General features: G+C 47.7%; 1 protein-coding gene across 1 annotated transcript; it reads right to left on the bottom strand.

Moving 5' to 3' along the window:
- Positions 1-1027: 1027 nt before the first annotated feature.
- On the bottom strand, positions 1028-13051 carry LOC142140726 (V-set domain-containing T-cell activation inhibitor 1-like). The gene is made up of 5 exons (XM_075198554.1): positions 13020-13051; positions 8869-8933; positions 6877-7224; positions 4383-4637; positions 1028-1149 (listed from the first exon to the last, which is right to left on the bottom strand). The coding sequence occupies exons 1-5, from the start codon at positions 13049-13051 to the stop codon at positions 1028-1030; spliced, it is 822 nt and encodes a 273-aa protein (XP_075054655.1).
- Positions 13052-18522: the final 5471 nt, after the last annotated feature.

Raw genomic sequence — 18522 nt, 5'->3', positions numbered from 1 at the left:
GTGCTTTTGTTGTCATCATTAGGATGGACAAATATTGTTTTTTTATTTTAATTTGTAATTTTGGTTGTAGAAGTCCATGAATGTGAGTTGACGCTCTCTGTGTCTAGCAGCGTGACCTGAGGAGTCAGATGAGTTTAGTAACAGCCTCTATGTAAGAAGTAACAGAACACTCGTAGTCCAGATGATGAAAGCAAAATACAGTCAATGGTTTCGGCCAATCAGGTCGTCCTCATCAGTCGGAATGACTGAAAGTCAACAGGGTATTTTGTGCTCATCTTAATCATCATTATTAAGTTATGATTTATTTTCAGTCTTATTTTCAATCTTCATGGATTGTGAGATTAATGTTCATCTGCTTCCCATCTGGATAACATCTGGGGATCCTGATCTATTTTCAGCACATGAGACACATCAGTGACTTATTTTTGCTGTTTTGAGGTTTTTTTTATAAACATCTTACAATCCTCGTTGCGTCGCTCCTTGTACAGTGGCTGATACTGAGCTGGTGTCTTTCTATGCCAGCGGCTTTATTAGTCCCAGCCTGGCCCTGGGACCAATGCCCAGTTTGACCACACTCATGGCAATCTCTTCCAGACTGTTATTGTGGTCAGATCCAATGTCATTTTCTGAGTTCAATAACCAAGGTGCCCGATAATGATCTAATGGATTCCAATTGTGTTATTAGTTGGCAAAGTGATTTTTGGTCCACACACACTGCAATATCAAACCAATTGTCTCCTTGTGTGACAATCCCCAATCTTCATGGCAGAGAAAGAGACCTCTGGGAGAAGATTGAATCTTCTCAATAATAACAACATGTATCATCACAATTACATTTCCTGAAGAGAGAATACATGTCTGTGTGTAGATTATTTTACAACCAGAAGTATCCTCCTCTCTTACTAATAGTGAAACTTAAATGGTTCACCAAGCTCTATTTTTGACAAAGGAAACAGGGCCGGCAGCAGGGTACACCAGAAAGGGCAACTCTCTTCTGTTGTACTTACCTGCTGGGCACAAGGAGCGTCTACCATAGAGCAGCTCCAGGATGGACGATCAGGATGAGGAGACAGAGCAGGAGAAGTGAAGGCGACAGAACATCAGCCGAGCTTAGAACTTGCAGGCGAGACTCCGTTTGGAAGCCAGAAGCTGTAGGAACAATCCGTAGAAGACACATAAGACATCAGGGAATTACTCTTAAGGTCATGGACACGTAATTTCATGGGGGTGCATAAATACTATTTAAAGGGAGCTGTCTGTGACCGTTAAATAATAAGTATATATAATAAATGATGTCTGCCACTCATCAGTCTTGTCTAGTTCGTGAAAAATTTAATAATGTTACCGCAACTCTTTCCTGACCCTACACCAACATGGGATAACCTCTTGTACATGAAATTGGTCAGTTAGATTTTTTTCACATAAAATAATATCTAACAAAGTTGGAATAAAATTACTTATAAAGTAAATAATTAGCTACACATAACTTATAGAGTCTGTATATTTTAGTAGGCCAATCATAATGATAACAGCGATGCCGTTGTTGTTTGACGTTTGCCTGAACTGAACCTGATCTCCAATCCCCAGTTATTAAATAATCAATCACAGAAGGGTCCCTCAGTTGCCATGGAAACAACATTACAATCTCTGCACAATGTGCGATATCCACTGGTCCACACTGTCATATCCGTCCTGCCAGAGTGATAGGCAGAGAGGGGGCACTGATGGGTGATACCCCGTTATACCAGGTAATACTTCTGAATAGAGTAGAAGTGCCGGCGGCCATCTTGGGCTCTGGAACTCTGTAACTCATCATTATATAGGTGCATGTTCCTATAACTTAACCCGTAACAGAATTCAGTTTAGTCTCTGATGTATCATAGATTACTTTATGTTGTTGAAGGACATGAAAACAACCCCGGAACAAAGGGTGGGGTACGGGTCGCTGATGACGATAACACCGACACAGAGTACACCTACAATTTAATGAATAAACGACAGGTATATTGACAGACTTACCTTAAAAACAACTGTACAGATCTCCAATGGCAGCAGGAGGATGACGACAGGTGCTCCTCCCGACTGGCCAGCTCTCCGGCAGCTCTGTCTGACGTCAGTGCACTCTTCATATCTTTAAATTTAAGCGGCAATGTTGGGACCCCCCAGTGACACTGTTTAAACAGGGTCCCTGCGGGATGAAGGGCGCACTGACGTCAGACAGAACTGCCAGAGAGCTGCCATTATACCTGTCGTCTTTTCATTAAATTGGTTTTGTCTTGTAGGTGTGTTCTGTGTCGGTGTTATCGTCATCAGCTAAGCGATTACCACCTGGAACAAAGGCCTAGGGCGGCAGGTTCAGGAGCAGCGTATTTCTCATCATTATCATCAGCTATTTATATAGCGCCACTAATTCTGCAGCGCTGTACAGGGAACTCACATCAGTTCCTGCCCCATTGGAGATTATATTCTAATTCCCTACTTCAGACACACAGACAGAGAGAGAGAGACTATGGTCAATTTGATAGTAACCAATTAACCTACTAGTATGTTATTGGAGTGTGGGAGAAAACCGGAGCACCCGGAGGAAACCCACGCAAACACAGGGAGAACATACAAACTCCTCACAGATAAGGCCATGGTCGGGAATCAAACTCATGACCCCGGCGCTGTGAGGCAGAAGTGCTAACCACTTAGTCACTGTGCTGTAATATAAGGCTAACCACTTAGTCACCATGCTGTAATATAGTGCTAACCACTGAGCCACCTTCTGTAATATAGTGCTAACCCCTCCAGGCTGCAGTGATGAGGTATAAGGGCTGTGACAGGGTTCATCAGCTCCGACCAGCGTTGATAGCTGTAGAACAGGCCTGCCCAAACTGTGGCTCTCCATGTAAATCTGATCCCTGAACGTAAGCAGGAAATGGTGCATTTACGTGAGTGTGCACTCACAATGCATCCAGGTCTGCAACACTACCATATATGGTGGGCTTATGCCAGGAACAAGAAATGTGTATACTTAGACGCCATTATCCTGTAGAGAAAGATCAGGGTTAGTGCAGAGATGCTGGGTGACGTGTTAGTAGCAAATGCAAATTTGCATTACTCTATTTGTGCGCAATATAATACTATAATGAGGTGTCATATACATAGGAGAGAATAGTGTCTGGACAGTGTTATTAATACATAAGAAAGTCTCATTTCTCATGTAAAATATAATGAGAATAGTCACAAAGACAAATACAAATTAAATTCAATTAAATACAGACGCCTGTTATCTTCCCCTTCAGATGAGAATCTTCTTTCCTGATGCAGTCCAAATCGAAATGTCCATTAAGTCATATAATATAGCTGCAGCACTAATCATTTAAGTATTATCAGCTGGAGGGGTAATTCGCAATCAGCCAATCAGAAGTGGCAAAATAGCGCTGCTGAAAGTCATCATTATTATTGTGTATCGCTGCGCCAGCCCTCCTGTACCTGTGAGAGGTACGCCCTCTGACGGGCGTGTATGTGCCTGTGTCCAGGTCGCCCTTACTGTACTCATCCTATAGTTACACGTCTATACCCTCCCTCGCTTCGCCTTTAAAAGAGTAAGGAACTGTAAGTGTACAATGAGATCAAATACATACCTCATGCACAGCCCAGAGATGCGTAATAAGAACAGACTTACGCCAAACTATACATGAGCCCCATTATCGGCAGTTAATGGTGATTACACAATGCATTATGGGTGATGTCATAACTGCGGAATACAGAACGACGTGACTGGCACTTACCCAGCGGGATAGATGGTGAAATAAACACCAGAGGAGACCGGTACTAGGAGGACACTTAAACGTAGCAGCATAGAATCCCTTTTATCACATGTTACGTGAGGATGACACCCACTAACATCACATATAATAAATGAAGTGGAATAACCCAGACCCAGCTCAGACAGATTGTTACTGATCCCAGAACCTTCTCCATGAGTCCGGCGTGTAACCGATATCTAATGAAACACACCGGTAAGAGGCCGCCGCCCTGTGCGCAGGACCACTGACTATTTATAAAATAACGCTTGTCATACCCTGATGTTCCTCATATGTAATTATATCATCACCTTAATGCTGAACCCAGGGGAGTATGATGTATATGTTTGTATGATATCTCATATTACACACCTGTATGTATATCATCACTCTCATATCAACTCTGCATGACATCATGGGATGTCTCACTCCTACATGATGTCATGTCTCACTCCTACATGATGTCATCACTCTCATATCGCGCTCTAGCATGAGGTCATTACCCTCACGTCACACTCCTGCATGATATTTTCTCCCTTATTTCATGCTCTAGTATATCCCATTCCTGTATCATCACCCCATGGTACACACCTGTGAATAAGGCATCGCCCTCTGCTCGTGCCAGGTTATTCTGTATGACACATCTGTACCCCATGTCCTCCACGGCCCCCGTAAAGTCAGAGTTGATCTCATACGTGATGCTGCTATAGGTGGTGGTGGAGAGATTGGTGAGGTCACTTCCAGTAGTAACGTTCAGCCAGGTGACAGTGGGTTTCGGGTACCAGGTGGGAGAGTGACAGTGGATGGTGGTCTCGGAGGTGTTTGTCACCCTGACATCAGCAAAAGCTGGAGAGAAGAGTTATACAAGTTCTATATCTATGCATCCATTGTATTCAATTATAAGCCAATAGCATTCAGTAGTGAATATTTGTGATTTAATTTGTGACATGTATACTGTAAATATATTTTCTACCTACAGAATATGTAGACTAAATCCTCAATCTATGTGTTGAATAAGAACCTTACGATGACCTCTAGGTCAGAAGCCCATTGTATGCGCTGCCATAAATCCTGTAGGCTCATTCATTACACTTTTCTTTAGTCCAACCTCTTACACTATCTTCTCCACCAGCCTCTCATTTTAACCTCTAGGTAAAATTCTCATTTTATTCTCTAGACCAGACGTTGCTCCTTCATCCTGTAGATTAGCTGCTCACTCTAACCTCTAGACCGGCGGTTCCCAAACTGTGCGCCTCGGCTCCCAGGGGTGCCGCGGCGCTGTCTCAGGGGTACCGCGGGCCAGACATAAAAAAAACCAAACAGAAACACTTACCAATCCGCGCGGCGACGGGACCCAGCATCCTCCTCTCTCACGCAGCTGTCATATCAGTGACAGCGTGACAGGAGGGGGACAGAGGAGAGTGACAGGAGGGGACAGAGGAGAGTGACAGGAAGGGACAGAGGAAAGTGACAGCGTGACAGGAGGGGACAGAGGAGAGTGACAGCGTGACAGGAGGGGGACAGAGGAGAGTGACAGCGTGACAGGAGGGGACAGAGGAGAATGACAGCGTGACGGGAGGGGACAGAGCAGAGTGACAGCGTGACGGGAGGGGACAGAGGAGAGTGACAGGAGGGGACAGAGCAGAATGACAGCGTGACGGGAGGGGACAGAGCAGAGTGACAGCGTGACAGGAGGGGACAGAGGAGAGTGACAGCGTGACAGGAGGGGACAGAGGAGAGTGACAGCGTGACAGGAGGGGACAGAGGAGAGTGACAGCATGACAGGAGGGGACAGAGGAGAGTGACAGCGTGACAGGAGGGGGACAGAGGAGAGTGACAGCGTGACAGGAGGGGACAGAGGAGAGTGACAGCGTGACAGGATGGGACAGAGGAGAGTGACAGGAGGGGACAGAGGAGAGTGACAGCGTGACAGGAGGGGACAGAGGAGAGTGACAGGAGGGGACAGAGGAGAGTGACAGCGTGACAGGAGGGGACAGAGGAGAGTGACAGCGTGACAGGAGGGGACAGAGCAGAGTGACAGCGTGACAGGAGGGGGACAGAAGAGAGTGACAGCGTGACAGGAGGGGGACATGAGGGAAGTGACAGCGTGACAGGAGAGGGACAGCGTGACAGAGGGCAGAGGAGCTGGGACAGCGTGGCAGAGGAGCTGGGACAGCGTGGCAGAGGAGCTGGGACAGCGTGACAGAGGGCAGAGGAGGAGGACAGCGTGGAAGAGGAGCTGGGACAGCGTGACAGCATTAGAGGGCAGAGGAGGGGGACAGAGGCCAGAGGAGCTGGGACAGCGTGACAGAGGGCAGAGGAGGGGGACAGAGGGCAGATGAGCTGAGACAGCGTGAGAGGGGCAGTGGAGGGGGACAGCGTGACAGGAGAGGGACAGCGTGACAGAGGGCAGAGGAGCTGGGACAGCGTGGAAGAGGAGCTGGGACAGCGTGACAGCATGAGAGGGCAGAGGAGGGGGACAGTTGCCAGAGGAGCTGGGACTGCATGACAGAGGGCAGAGGAGGGGGACAGAGGGCAGATGAGCTGAGACAGCGTGAGAGGGGCAGTGGAGGGGGACAGCGTGACAGGAGGGAGACAGCGTGACAGAGGGCAGAGGAGGGGGGACAGCGTGACAGAGGGCAGAGGAGGGGGGACAGCGTGAGAGAGGGCAGAGGGGGCAGCGTGAGAGAGGGCAGAGTGTCTGGATGCAGAGGGGGCATTTTTGCATACAACTAAATAAGCATTTCCGTCCTGACCTAAATACTTATTACAATTTTTTGACCCAACTACTTCTAAAACAGGACTGCTCGGTAATTATTTTGGAGGGGTGCCTTAAAAAAATTATGGAGACTCTAAGGGTGCCGCAAACTGCAAAAGTTTGGGAACCACTGCTCTAGACTAAATCATTGCTCTTCACTTGACAGGGTCTCATCGTCTCCTCTAGAAGAGACCGTTACATTCATCTAGAGAAAACCCTTCCTTTATCATGTATCAAAGTCTCATTCAAACATCAAGACCACAGTCTCTCAGGAGGGCCAGGTAATCACTGTCTCCTCTGGACCTCTGTCTCCTGCAGCTAACTTACCTCCCACATCGAGGCTCAGCTTGTTCTGTCCACTCCCTTTGGAATTGGTGACTGTACATTTGTAAACTCCAGCATCCATTAGCTGCACGTTGGTGATCTGCAAAGAAGCATTTCCTGCTGATAGTTGGTTGAGGAAGAGTGATGTCCGTGTATTGTAGACTGCATTCTGTCCAGTTAAAGAGATCTTTCCATTTTCGTATTTATACACAAATCCAGTCTGTCCATCCTTCTCCCACAGGATGTTGCTGGATTGATTCACGTCGGGGATGAAAGTGCAATTTAGAGTAACATTATCCCAGATCTGGTTCACAGCATTCACTGTGGTCACATCATTGGTGGTACTGTTACCTGGAAGGAAATATAGAGGTCAAGGTTTATATTGATCATATTATTTTTATTGCCCAACAAATAGGTGCACATTGTTCTCCACCTAACTCAGCTTGACTTCCTGGAGCTTCTCTGCAACCTAAGGAGAGGCTGCAGGGTGCCCAAATCTGCAGGAGATTGTGCTTCTCATTGGATGGTCGAAGCATTCATGGGCATTCCTACTCTGTGTACTGACAAAATGCGGTGTCACACGCCGGTCTCCCGCGGCATCTCCCCGGGAGCCGGCGTGCGCACCCATTGCTCTCCTGCTCCGTCCCCGCCTGCCTGTCTTACCTGCATAACCGCTGCGGCTGTCCTCACCCCTCGCTCCAGCGTTGTCTCTGTCAGCTGCTGTCAGTAGTTCTGCGCATGAGCAGAACCACCAATCCTTTTCTCACCTTGTTCTGCCTCCTATTGGCGGCCCTATAATGAACCAGCCCTATATCTAGCCTTTCTACCCTTTCTAGAGTCTGGGCTGTTTTTTTCAGTCAGTTTCTACCTACTGTGCTGGAAGCAGCTCCTGTTCTATTTAATTCCTGGTTCCTGTGGGTTCCATATTCTGCATCCTAGTGTTCCTGCTCCTCCGGGCTTCAACGCTGCAGATCATCCCTTCTAACCACTTCCAAGTGGCAACGCTGCAGATCATCCCTACTAACCACTTCCAAGTGGCAACGCTGCAGATCATCCCTTCTAACCACTTCCAAGTGGCAATTCTGCAGATCATCACTTCTAACCACTTCCAAGTGGCAACGCTGCAGATCATCCCTACTAACCACTTCCTAAGTGGCAACGCTGCAGATCATCTTTACTACCAGTCCCTAGTGGCACGCTGTGGATCATCCCTACAGACCACTATCCCTAGTGGTAATTTCACAGATCATCACCAAACTCCAGTTGTCAGTAGTAACGGCTACAGATCTCCAGTGCCTCTCCATCTTCTATATCTTCCGTGGTTTACTACCTGTCAAATCCTTCACTCATTCTCTTGTGGCTCGTTGGGAACTTCTCTAGGGTGTCGCGACCTGCAAGTGGAACCGCAAAGTCCATATTGCCTTGCGGAAATCCCTGGGGAACACCTTTCACTTGTTAGACTCTGCACCTCTGGCTGAAGTCACGCCAATCCCAGCTGAACTACCAGGATCTCGCTGTCCCTCATTGGTATCGTGACAAGCAGGAGGACATTGGGCTTGGTCCTTGCCTTGTTGACAGAGGAATTAAAGGTGTGGAAAGAGAAGACGGAGAATATAGCCCCTTTATAGAAGGGTTAAGTAATAGGCTCTTATGTGATTAGTTTGTAAATCTCTCTCCCTCTCTGTATATATATATATATATATATATATATATATATATTTAAATAGAAAATAAATGTACATTTGTACTTTTCCAGCTGCCTGCCTAAGTGATTCTGAACTTGTAGTGGTACAAAGTACCCTCAGCCAGCACAGCAGCCTTTCGTTTGGTCAGCTAACTCTGGGAGATAAATATAAGCCAGGTATTCTCAATTCATCACGATACGGAAATGATTGTTTTACTTGTCCATATTTCTGCCACATATATCCCTGAAATCCCAATTTATACATCACAAGACAAAACTGTGTTTTGTTTATAGAGAGGGAACGGACTTACCTGCAACACTGAGTCCAATAATTAGGGCGATGGCACCAATGAGGAAGATTATAATAACTATCATGCTGGGTGTAAAGAGAGTAGAGTTAGTGTTCGGCTTTCACACTTCACTTGTGTCATTATATTCACTCTGAGAGATCTCACACTCACTGTCACCTTACTGCATTCAGCGCACAATTATATATTATCAGACTCCACACTAGATTTAACCATGTCCTGGACCATTCTGGTTGTAACATTATATAGATATTTATACTATATAATCACAGAAATAATATATGGGATGATTCAGTCCCTGCTGTAGATTATATGGATATTAGAAGTCACAGAGAAGTTCTTTATATGAAAAGACAAGGCTCTGATTTCTAATCTCCATAATAATTTACAGTGGTGGACGCTGCAATATTCATTATAACACACATATTCCCAATGCACACGGATGACATCAGAACTCACTGTTTATACAGATATTATTTATAGGAGTTTATACATTGCCATCAATTGTGTATCTCTTTTATGCGTTGAAACCACATTAATCGCAGCGGAACAATATTTATTCATGGCGACCAAACAAACATCACACACAAGGATCTCACCAGACAAGTGATTGTTTTGTGTTTACAATATGGATGAAGAGGAATACAGAGGAAGAGCGGTTAATAAGTGAATAGCTGATAACACAAAGATTACACAAACACCTCTTGTAATAGACTGTCTGCAGTAACACCTGGTACCCTCACAAAAAAAGATCCATATCAGACTCTTATTGCAGGTATGATGACACAGACAGATAACTCCACACATTGTCACATTCGCTCAAAACAACACGGAAGAAAAATGGTGTAAATGCAGCTTTAAAACAAACAAACAGAAAGTGATTTTTTGCAGTGTTGACCATTCATTTTGAAGACCTTTGTAATTCAATCAACTTCTCGGCCACATACTGACTGGTGGCCGCCCATTCTTGCCTAATCAATGCTTGGAGTTTTTCAGAATTTGTGGATTTTTGTATGTCCACCCGCCTCTTGAGGATTGTCCACAAGTTCGCAATGGGATTAAGGTCTGGAGAGTTTCCTCGCCATGGACCCAAAATTTCGATGTTTTGATCCCCGAGCCACTTAGTTATCACATTTGCCTTATAGCAAGGTGCTCCATCATGCTGGAAAAGGCCTTGTTCATCACCAAACTGTTCTTGGATGGTTGGGAGAAGTTGCTCTTGGAGGATGTTTTGGTACCATTCTTTATTCATGGCTGTGTTCTTAGGCAAAATTGTGAGAGAGTCCACTCCCTTGGCTGAGAAGTAACCCCACACATGAATGGTCTCAGGATGCTTTACTGTTGGCATGATACAGGACTGATGGTAGCGTTCACCTTTCCTTCTTCAGACAAACATTTTTCCAGATGCCCCAAACAATCTGAAAGGGGATTCATCAGAGAAAATGACTTTATCCCAGTCCTCAGCAGTCCAATCCCTGTACCTTTTGCAGAATATCAGTCTGTTTCTGATGTTTTTGGAGAGAAGAGGCTTCTTTGCTGGCCTTCTTGACACCAGCCATCCTCTAAAAGTCTTCACCTCACTGTGCGTGCAGATGCACTCACACCTGCCTGCTGCTATTCCTGAGCAAGCTCTGCACTGGTGGTGCCCCGATCCCGCAGCTGAACTTTGGGAGATGGTCCTGGTGCTCGCTGGACGTTCTTGGGCACCCTGAAGCCTTCTTCACGAGTATTGAATCTCTCTCCTTGAAGTTCTTAATAATCCGATAAATGGTTGATTTAGGTGCAATCTTACTACCAGCAATATCATTGCCTGTGAAGTCCTTTTTGTGCAAAGCAATGATGACTGCACGATTTTCCTTGCAGGTAACCATGGTTAACAGACCGCTGTGCTGGGCCGCTGCGGATTCGCTATCACTGTCTTCCAGGACCTGAGTGCCATGTCAGGTCCTGGCAAGACAGTGTATGCAGCAAGTCTAAAGGGCCGGCCCTAGCCTATTAATTACTGGCCCCGACATTCACTGACATCCTGGTGGCTGGCTCCTCCCCACCCCCCCTTCCCAGATGCTCAGAGCCTCTACTGTCCCCTGCTCCCCAGCGGGTGCTCCCATCTTCCATCACACAGAAGCTGACAGCTACAGCTCCCTCAGTGCCCAGAACAGCACCATAATCCGGTAAGTATACATTTTCTTATGTGCAATGTATTTTTGATTACTACTATGTTGGCAATGCTGTGACATAATTTGAACCTGGGGGCACTGCTGTGTGGCATAGATTGAACCTGGGGGCACTGCTGTGTGGCATAGATTGGGCCTGGGGGCACTGCTGTGTGGCATAGATTGAACCTGGGGGCACTGCTGTGACATAATTTGAACCTGGGGGCACTGCTGTGTGGCATAGATTGAACCTGGAGAACTACTATATGGCATATCAATTGGGGGCACTGCTGTGTGATACAATATGAACTGGGAGCACTACGGTGTGGCATAATAGGAATTTCTGCCAAAAGGGGGTGGCACAAGTCTTTGTCATTGTCGACTAATGAGGGGGCTCCAAGAAGTTGCTGAAGCGAGGCCCAAAATTCCTCTTGTCGGCCCTGCCTGTGAGTCAACGGGATAGACGTCTCCAGGTAAATAATGTTAATGTTTCCTATCTAACCAAACTGATGGCTCACATCCAATTAGCTCTCACCCACCTCCTCTATCCTCCTTAATTTATATACTGTGTTATTTATAATGAATAGAAAAGATGCATATCCAGTTACTGTAGTAAAAACATTATTTTCCTCTGACACTTTTGCTGTAGATGGAAATACTTTTACTGTGGCCGTGTAGGTTCATTCAACAGTTATGTTAGTTTTCTGATATATTTGTTAGCGTTTTATTTCGTGTTGGATGGTTCATGAAAATTCTGCCATTCCAGCTTAATTGAGAGAAAGGGGAACTTGTTAATGATATGTGAGCATCCACTCTGCTGCTATTTTGTGGGAGATTTGAAAAAAGCAGAACATATGTGTTTTATGCATTTTCCTTGTGCTGCAGGTGCTTTGCAGCACAAAGGAAAAGATCATGTGGGCAGGAGACCTTACATAAGTCTGTGCCGGTGCTTCATGTCCTACAGCACCAGCGATGTCACATCAGCGTGCAACAATATAGTACATGGAGCCCACTCCAGGTGGGCCTGTGGGCTGTAAATGCCAGGGCTGATATTTAGTCCCAGTCCAGCCCTGTCTCCAGGTAACAATATTTCTGACCATATCAGTGGGTGTGGGGCACATCAGACTGTGTTACACCTTTATGGTGACAATAAATCACGTTTATAAACTGATATGTTGGTGGAAGGTGACTCGTAGGTTCTGGTGTCCGCTGTTGTTGCTGAATTCTATGGCTTGAAAGGTTGAAAAAAATGGAATAAGTACCTAGATAAATAGATGGAACAGAGCCGTAGATCTAATCTACTCCGTCCGACTGTGGTACGAGCTGATTACATATCAGTGTCTGAGCTCTTAGTGTGCAAATTAAACTTATGAAACAAAGTGTCTGTAAGTACAACTGATACATATTTCATCATATGCAGAAAGAAGTGAACAGACGCATTGTTCTGAAATTATATCCAAAATCAGTTTGTTTTAAAACGGGATTCACCAATATTTTCTAGGTTATTTTAAATAAAACCATATTAAACAGTTATTATACAGAGGAAACCTATTGTATTTCTGTTATGACTTATTTGTGATATTGACCAAAAGTTCTGTTAGTTTGTGAATATATTATAGTGTCAGAGTGGTTTAAACAGCAGTTTTAAAGATTTATAGTTTGTGTTTTGCTGTTCAGTGGTGAAAAAAGTACTTTAAACTAAATTTTATAGCAATTTTACTGATCTAATAATCCCCAGTGATCAAAGCTCAACAGTTTTCAATTCTAATATTAATCTGCTAAAACAACCAACACCTGACAGTGGCTGAACTGTACCACTCACCCCAGACAAAGATACACAATTACACAATTATACACATATATACACATCTAGCGCCTGCTGTGATTGTATGCAACTCGGTAACCACACATATCTATGTATGGTTCTATGTACACAGAATAGTTATACACTCACAATACACAAACACTCACAGACTGCAGACACCACATCCCTCAACTCACATTCTGAAGATAATCTGCCTGGGGGTGGCCATGCTGAGTCCTGGACCTGATCTCTCCACCAGGAACGTCTGAGCTGGGATCTCTCAGCAGAATGACAACCGTCCAGGTATGAGGAAGAGAGTGAGAGAGAGCCAAACCCAAATCTTTTGTTATAGAGGGGGAGGGATACTGTGGGGGAGGGATACTGTGGGGGAGGGATACTGTGGGGGAGGGATACTGTGGGGGAGGGATACTGTGGGGGAGGGATACTGTGTGGGAGGGATACTGTGGGGGAGGGATACTGTGGGGGAGGGATACTGTGGGGGAGGGATGTGATGGGGAAGGGATACTGTGGGGAAGGGATACTGTGGGGGAGGGATACTGTGTGGGAGGGATACTGTGGGGGAGGGATACTGTGGGGGAGGGATACTGTGGGGGAGGGATACTGTGTGGGAGGGATACTGTGGGGGAGGGATACTGTGGGGGAGGGATACTGTGGGGGAGGGATGTGATGGGGAAGGGATACTGTGGGGAAGGTATACTGTGGGGGAGGGATACTGTGTGGGAGGGATACTGTGGGGGAGGGATACTGTGTGGGAGGGATACTGTGGGGGAGGGATACTGTGGGGGAGGGATACTGTGGGGGAGGGATACTGTGGGGAAGGGATACTGTGGGGGAGGGATACTGTGGGGGAGGGATACTGTGGGGGAGGGATGTGATGGGGAAGGGATACTATGTGGGAGGGATACTGTGGGGAAGGGATACTGTGGGGGAGGGATACTGTGGGGGAGGGATACTGTGGGGGAGGGATGTGATGGGGAAGGGATACTGTGGGGAAGGGATACTGTGGGGGAGGGATACTGTGGGGGAGGGATACTGTGGGGGAGGGATACTGTGGGGAAGGGATACTGTGGGGGAGGGATACTGTGGGGGAGGGATGTGATGGGGAAGGGATACTGTGGGGAAGGGATACTGTGGGGGAGGGATACTGTGTGGGAGGGATACTGTGGGGGAGGGATACTGTGGGGGAGGGATACTGTGTGGGAGGGATACTGTGGGGGAGGGATACTGTGGGGGAGGGATACTGTGGGGGAGGGATACTGTGTGGGAGGGATACTGTGGGGGAGGGATACTGTGTGGGAGGGATACTGTGTGGGAGGGATACTGTGGGGGAGGGATACTGTGGGGGAGGGATACTGTGGGGGAGGGATACTGTGGGGAAGGGATACTGTGGGGGAGGGATACTGTGGGGAAGGGATACTGTGGGGGAGGGATACTGTGGGGGAGGGATACTGTGGGGGAGGGATACTGTGGGGGATGGATACTGTGGGGGAGGGATACTGTGGGGGAGGGATACTGTGGGGGAGGGATACTGTGTGGGAGGGATACTGTGGGGGAGGGATACTGTGGGGGAGGGATACTGTGGGGGAGGGATGTGATGGGGAAGGGATACTGTGGGGAAGGGATACTGTGGGGGAGGGATACTGTGTGGGAGGGATACTGTGGGGGAGGGATACTGTGGGGGAGGGATACTGTGGGGGAGGGATACTGTGTGGGAGGGATACTGTGGGGGAGGGATACTGTGGGGGAGGGATACTGTGGGGGAGGGATACTGTGGGGGAGGGATGTGATGGGGAAGGGATACTGTGGGGAAGGGATACTGTGGGGGAGGGATACTGTGTGGGAGGGATACTGTGGGGGAGGGATACTGTGTGGGAGGGATACTGTGGGGGAGGGATACTGTGGGGGAGGGATACTGTGGGGGAGGGATACTGTGGGGAAGGGATACTGTGGGGGAGGGATACTGTGGGGGAGGGATACTGTGGGGGAGGGATGTGATGGGGAAGGGATACTATGTGGGAGGGATACTGTGGGGAAGGGATACTGTGGGGGAGGGATACTGTGGGGGAGGGAATCTGTGGGGGAGGGATACTGTGGGGGAGGGATGTGATGGGGAAGGGATACTGTGGGGAAGGGATACTGTGGGGGAGGGATACTGTGGGGGAGGGATACTGTGGGGGAGGGATACTGTGGGGGAGGGATACTGTGGGGGAGGGATACTGTGGGGAAGGGATACTGTGGGGGAGGGATACTGTGGGGGAGGGATACTGTGGGGGAGGGATACTGTGGGGAGGGATACTGTGGGGAAGGGATACTGTGGGGAGGGATACTGTGGGGGAGGGATACTGTGGGGAAGGGATACTGTGGGGAGGGATACTGTGGGGGAGGGATACTGTGGGGAAGGGATACTGTGTGGGAGGGATACTGTGGGGAAGGGATACTGTGGGGGAGGGATACTGTGGGGGAGGGATACTGTGGGGGAGGGATACTGTGTGGGAGGGATACTGTGGGGGAGGGATACTGTGGGGGAGGGATACTGTGTGGGAGGGATACTGTGTGGGAGGGATACTGTGGGGGAGGGATACTGTGGGGGAGGGATACTGTGGGGGAGGGATACTGTGTGGGAGGGATACTGTGGGGGAGGGATACTGTGGGGGAGGGATACTGTGTGGGAGGGATACTGTGTGGGAGGGATACTGTGGGGGAGGGATACTGTGGGGAGGGATACTGTGGGGAAGGGATACTGTGGGGAGGGATACTGTGGGGGAGGGATACTGTGGGGAAGGGATACTGTGTGGGAGGGATACTGTGGGGAAGGGATACTGTGGGGGAGGGATACTGTGGGGGAGGGATACTGTGGGGGAGGGATACTGTGTGGGAGGGATACTGTGGGGGAGGGATACTGTGGGGGAGGGATACTGTGGGGAAGGGATACTGTGGGGGAGGGATACTGTGGGGGAGGGATACTGTGGGGGAGGGATGTGATGGGGAAGGGATACTATGTGGGAGGGATACTGTGGGGAAGGGATACTGTGGGGGAGGGATACTGTGGGGAGGGATACTGTGGGGGAGGGATACTGTGGGGGAGGGATGTGATGGGGAAGGGATACTGTGGGGAAGGGATACTGTGGGGGAGGGATACTGTGGGGGAGGGATACTGTGGGGGAGGGATACTGTGTGGGAGGGATACTGTGGGGGAGGGATACTGTGGCGGAGGGATACTGTGGGGGAGGGATACTGTGGGGAAGGGATACTGTGGGGAAGGGATACTGTGGGGGAGGGATACTGTGGGGGAGGGATACTGTGGGGGAGGGATACTGTGGGGAGGGATACTGTGGGGGAGGGATGTGATGGGGAAGGGATACTGTGTGGGAGGGATACTGTGGGGGAGGGATACTGTAGGAAGGGATACTGTGGGGGATGGATACTGTGGGGGAGGGATACTGTGTGGGAGGGATACTGTGGGGGATGGATACTGTGGGGGAGGGATACTGTGGGGGAGGGATACTGTGGGGGAGGGATACTGTGGGGGATGGATACTGTGGGGGAGGGATACTGTGGGGGAGGGATACTGTGGGGGAGGGATACTGTGGGGAAGGGATACTGTGGGGGAGGGATACTGTGTGGGAGGGATACTGTGGGGGAGGGATGTGATGGGGAAGGGATACTGTGGGGAAGGGATACTGTGGGGGAGGGATACTGTGGGGGAGGGATACTGTGGGGGAGGGATACTGTGTGGGAGGGATACTGTGGGGGAGGGATACTGTGTGGGAGGGATACTGTGGGGGAGGGATGTGATGGGGAAGGGATACTGTGGGGAAGGGATACTGTGGGGGAGGGATACTGTGGGGAAGGGATACTGTGGGGAAGGGATACTGTGGGGGAGGGATACTGTGGGGGAGGGATACTGTGGGGGAGGGATACTGTGGGGAGGGATACTGTGGGGGAGGGATGTGATGGGGAAGGGATACTATGTGGGAGGGATACTGTGGGGGAGGGATACTGTGGGAAGGGATACTGTGGGGGATGGATACTGTGGGGGAGGGATACTGTGTGGGAGGGATACTGTGGGGGAGGGATACTGTGGGGGATGGATACTGTGGGGGAGGGATACTGTGGGGGAGGGATACTGTGGGGGAGGGATACTGTGGGGGATGGATACTGTGGGGGAGGGATACTGTGGGGGAGGGATACTGTGGGGGAGGGATACTGTGTGGGAGGGATACTGTGGGGGAGGGATACTGTGGGGGAGGGATACTGTGGGGGAGGGATACTGTGGGGAAGGGATACTGTGTGGGGAAGGGATACTGTGGGGGAGGGATACTGTGGGGAAGGGATGTTATGAGGACATTTTCAAAGATGATGGGTTTCTTCTTAAGCTCTTGTCTATGGCACTTAGGAACAATTTAAACTTAATTGGTATTAAAAAAATATTTTAAAGACATTTTTTAATAAAATTGCGATGTGAACTGCATATGTGACTCCTTAAATAATATAAGAAAATAAAATGCGACTCTTTAATCATAATGAATTGTGAAATAAACAAGCTCTATATAAATCATTAGGTGTGATTGGCACTAATTAGTAATAGAAGCAGAGCGTTTATATTAGTAGAATATTTTGTAATTAAATAAAACAAGAATTGGTGATTGGGATGAAGAATCGCTCTTATGAATAGAGATGTTTCTCTTAGGAGAGATGAAGTTTTATCAGGTAGGAGGAAGGTGAAGTTATTAACTTAGAAAGGGCCAAATATCAAATTCATCGTTGAGCCCTGATGGTGTGAGGGGATTTAGTTTGTAGATGTATTTTGTTTCCATCTTAGACATTGTAGTTATATAATTACCTCCTCTCCAATCTTTGGGATGTGTTTTATGACTTAGAAAAGCAGCTCCTGGGTCCTTTCTGTGTTTTCTGCACAATGATTTGATACGTTGTGTGTTGTAATAACATTACTGATGTTCCGGATATGTTCTGTGATTCTTGTGTTCAATTGTCTTTGTGTCCTCTCTACAGACTGGAGGCCACATGGACTCTGCACCATGTATATAACTCCTTCTGTGTTGTAGTTTATTGGTCCTTTCATTTTACAATCGTTTCCTATGGAATTTGAATTGTTTGTGTTTATAGGTTTTGTTGAGATTTGTACAAGGTTTATTTCCGCCTAGGCAGTAAGGAAATCCATTTGGTGTTTTTATCTATCCTACAAGGAAAGAAATTTTTTTAGAAACAAATTGCCACAAAAAAACAATGCAGAAAGTATTTCATGGGGTTCAGGGAATGGACAGAAATAACCTTTTGTGGTACAAAGAGAATCAAGATAAAGCTGGATTTTATAGTGTATTCACCACCTGGTTCAGCAGAAACTACGTCATCAGCAAAAAGATCTTTGGAAATCACTGGTATCTCCTACAGAGGGATAAAGACTTGAAACAAATCATCCCTGAGAAACCCCAGATAGTTTTCAGAACAGTGGATATTTTGAGACACCCTCACACATATTTACCAACCATTGACCCTTGTACGACGGAAAAAAACACCAATTGGATTTCCTTACTGCCGAGGCGGAAAAATCCTTGAAGAAATCTCAACAAAACCTATAAACACAAACAATTCAAATTCCATAGGAAACGATTGTAAAATGAAAGGACCAATAAACTGCAACACAGAAGGAGTTATATA

Source organism: Mixophyes fleayi, chromosome 2 (assembly GCF_038048845.1).
Source record: "Mixophyes fleayi isolate aMixFle1 chromosome 2, aMixFle1.hap1, whole genome shotgun sequence".
Lineage (NCBI taxonomy): Eukaryota > Metazoa > Chordata > Amphibia > Anura > Limnodynastidae > Mixophyes > Mixophyes fleayi.
This window is presented reverse-complemented; position numbering and strand designations above follow the sequence as displayed.

Bases quoted from the DNA above. Each gene is read 5' to 3' on its own strand.
- LOC142140726 (XM_075198554.1), bottom strand. From the start codon at position 13,051: ATGGCCACCCCCAGGCAGATTATCTTCAGAAT. The intron at 8,934-13,019 runs GTGAGTTGAGGG...CTTTACACCCAG, and splicing joins AGGCAGATTATCTTCAGAAT to CATGATAGTTATTATAATCT. The intron at 7,225-8,868 runs GTAAGTCCGTTC...ATTTCCTTCCAG, and splicing joins TATTGGACTCAGTGTTGCAG to GTAACAGTACCACCAATGAT.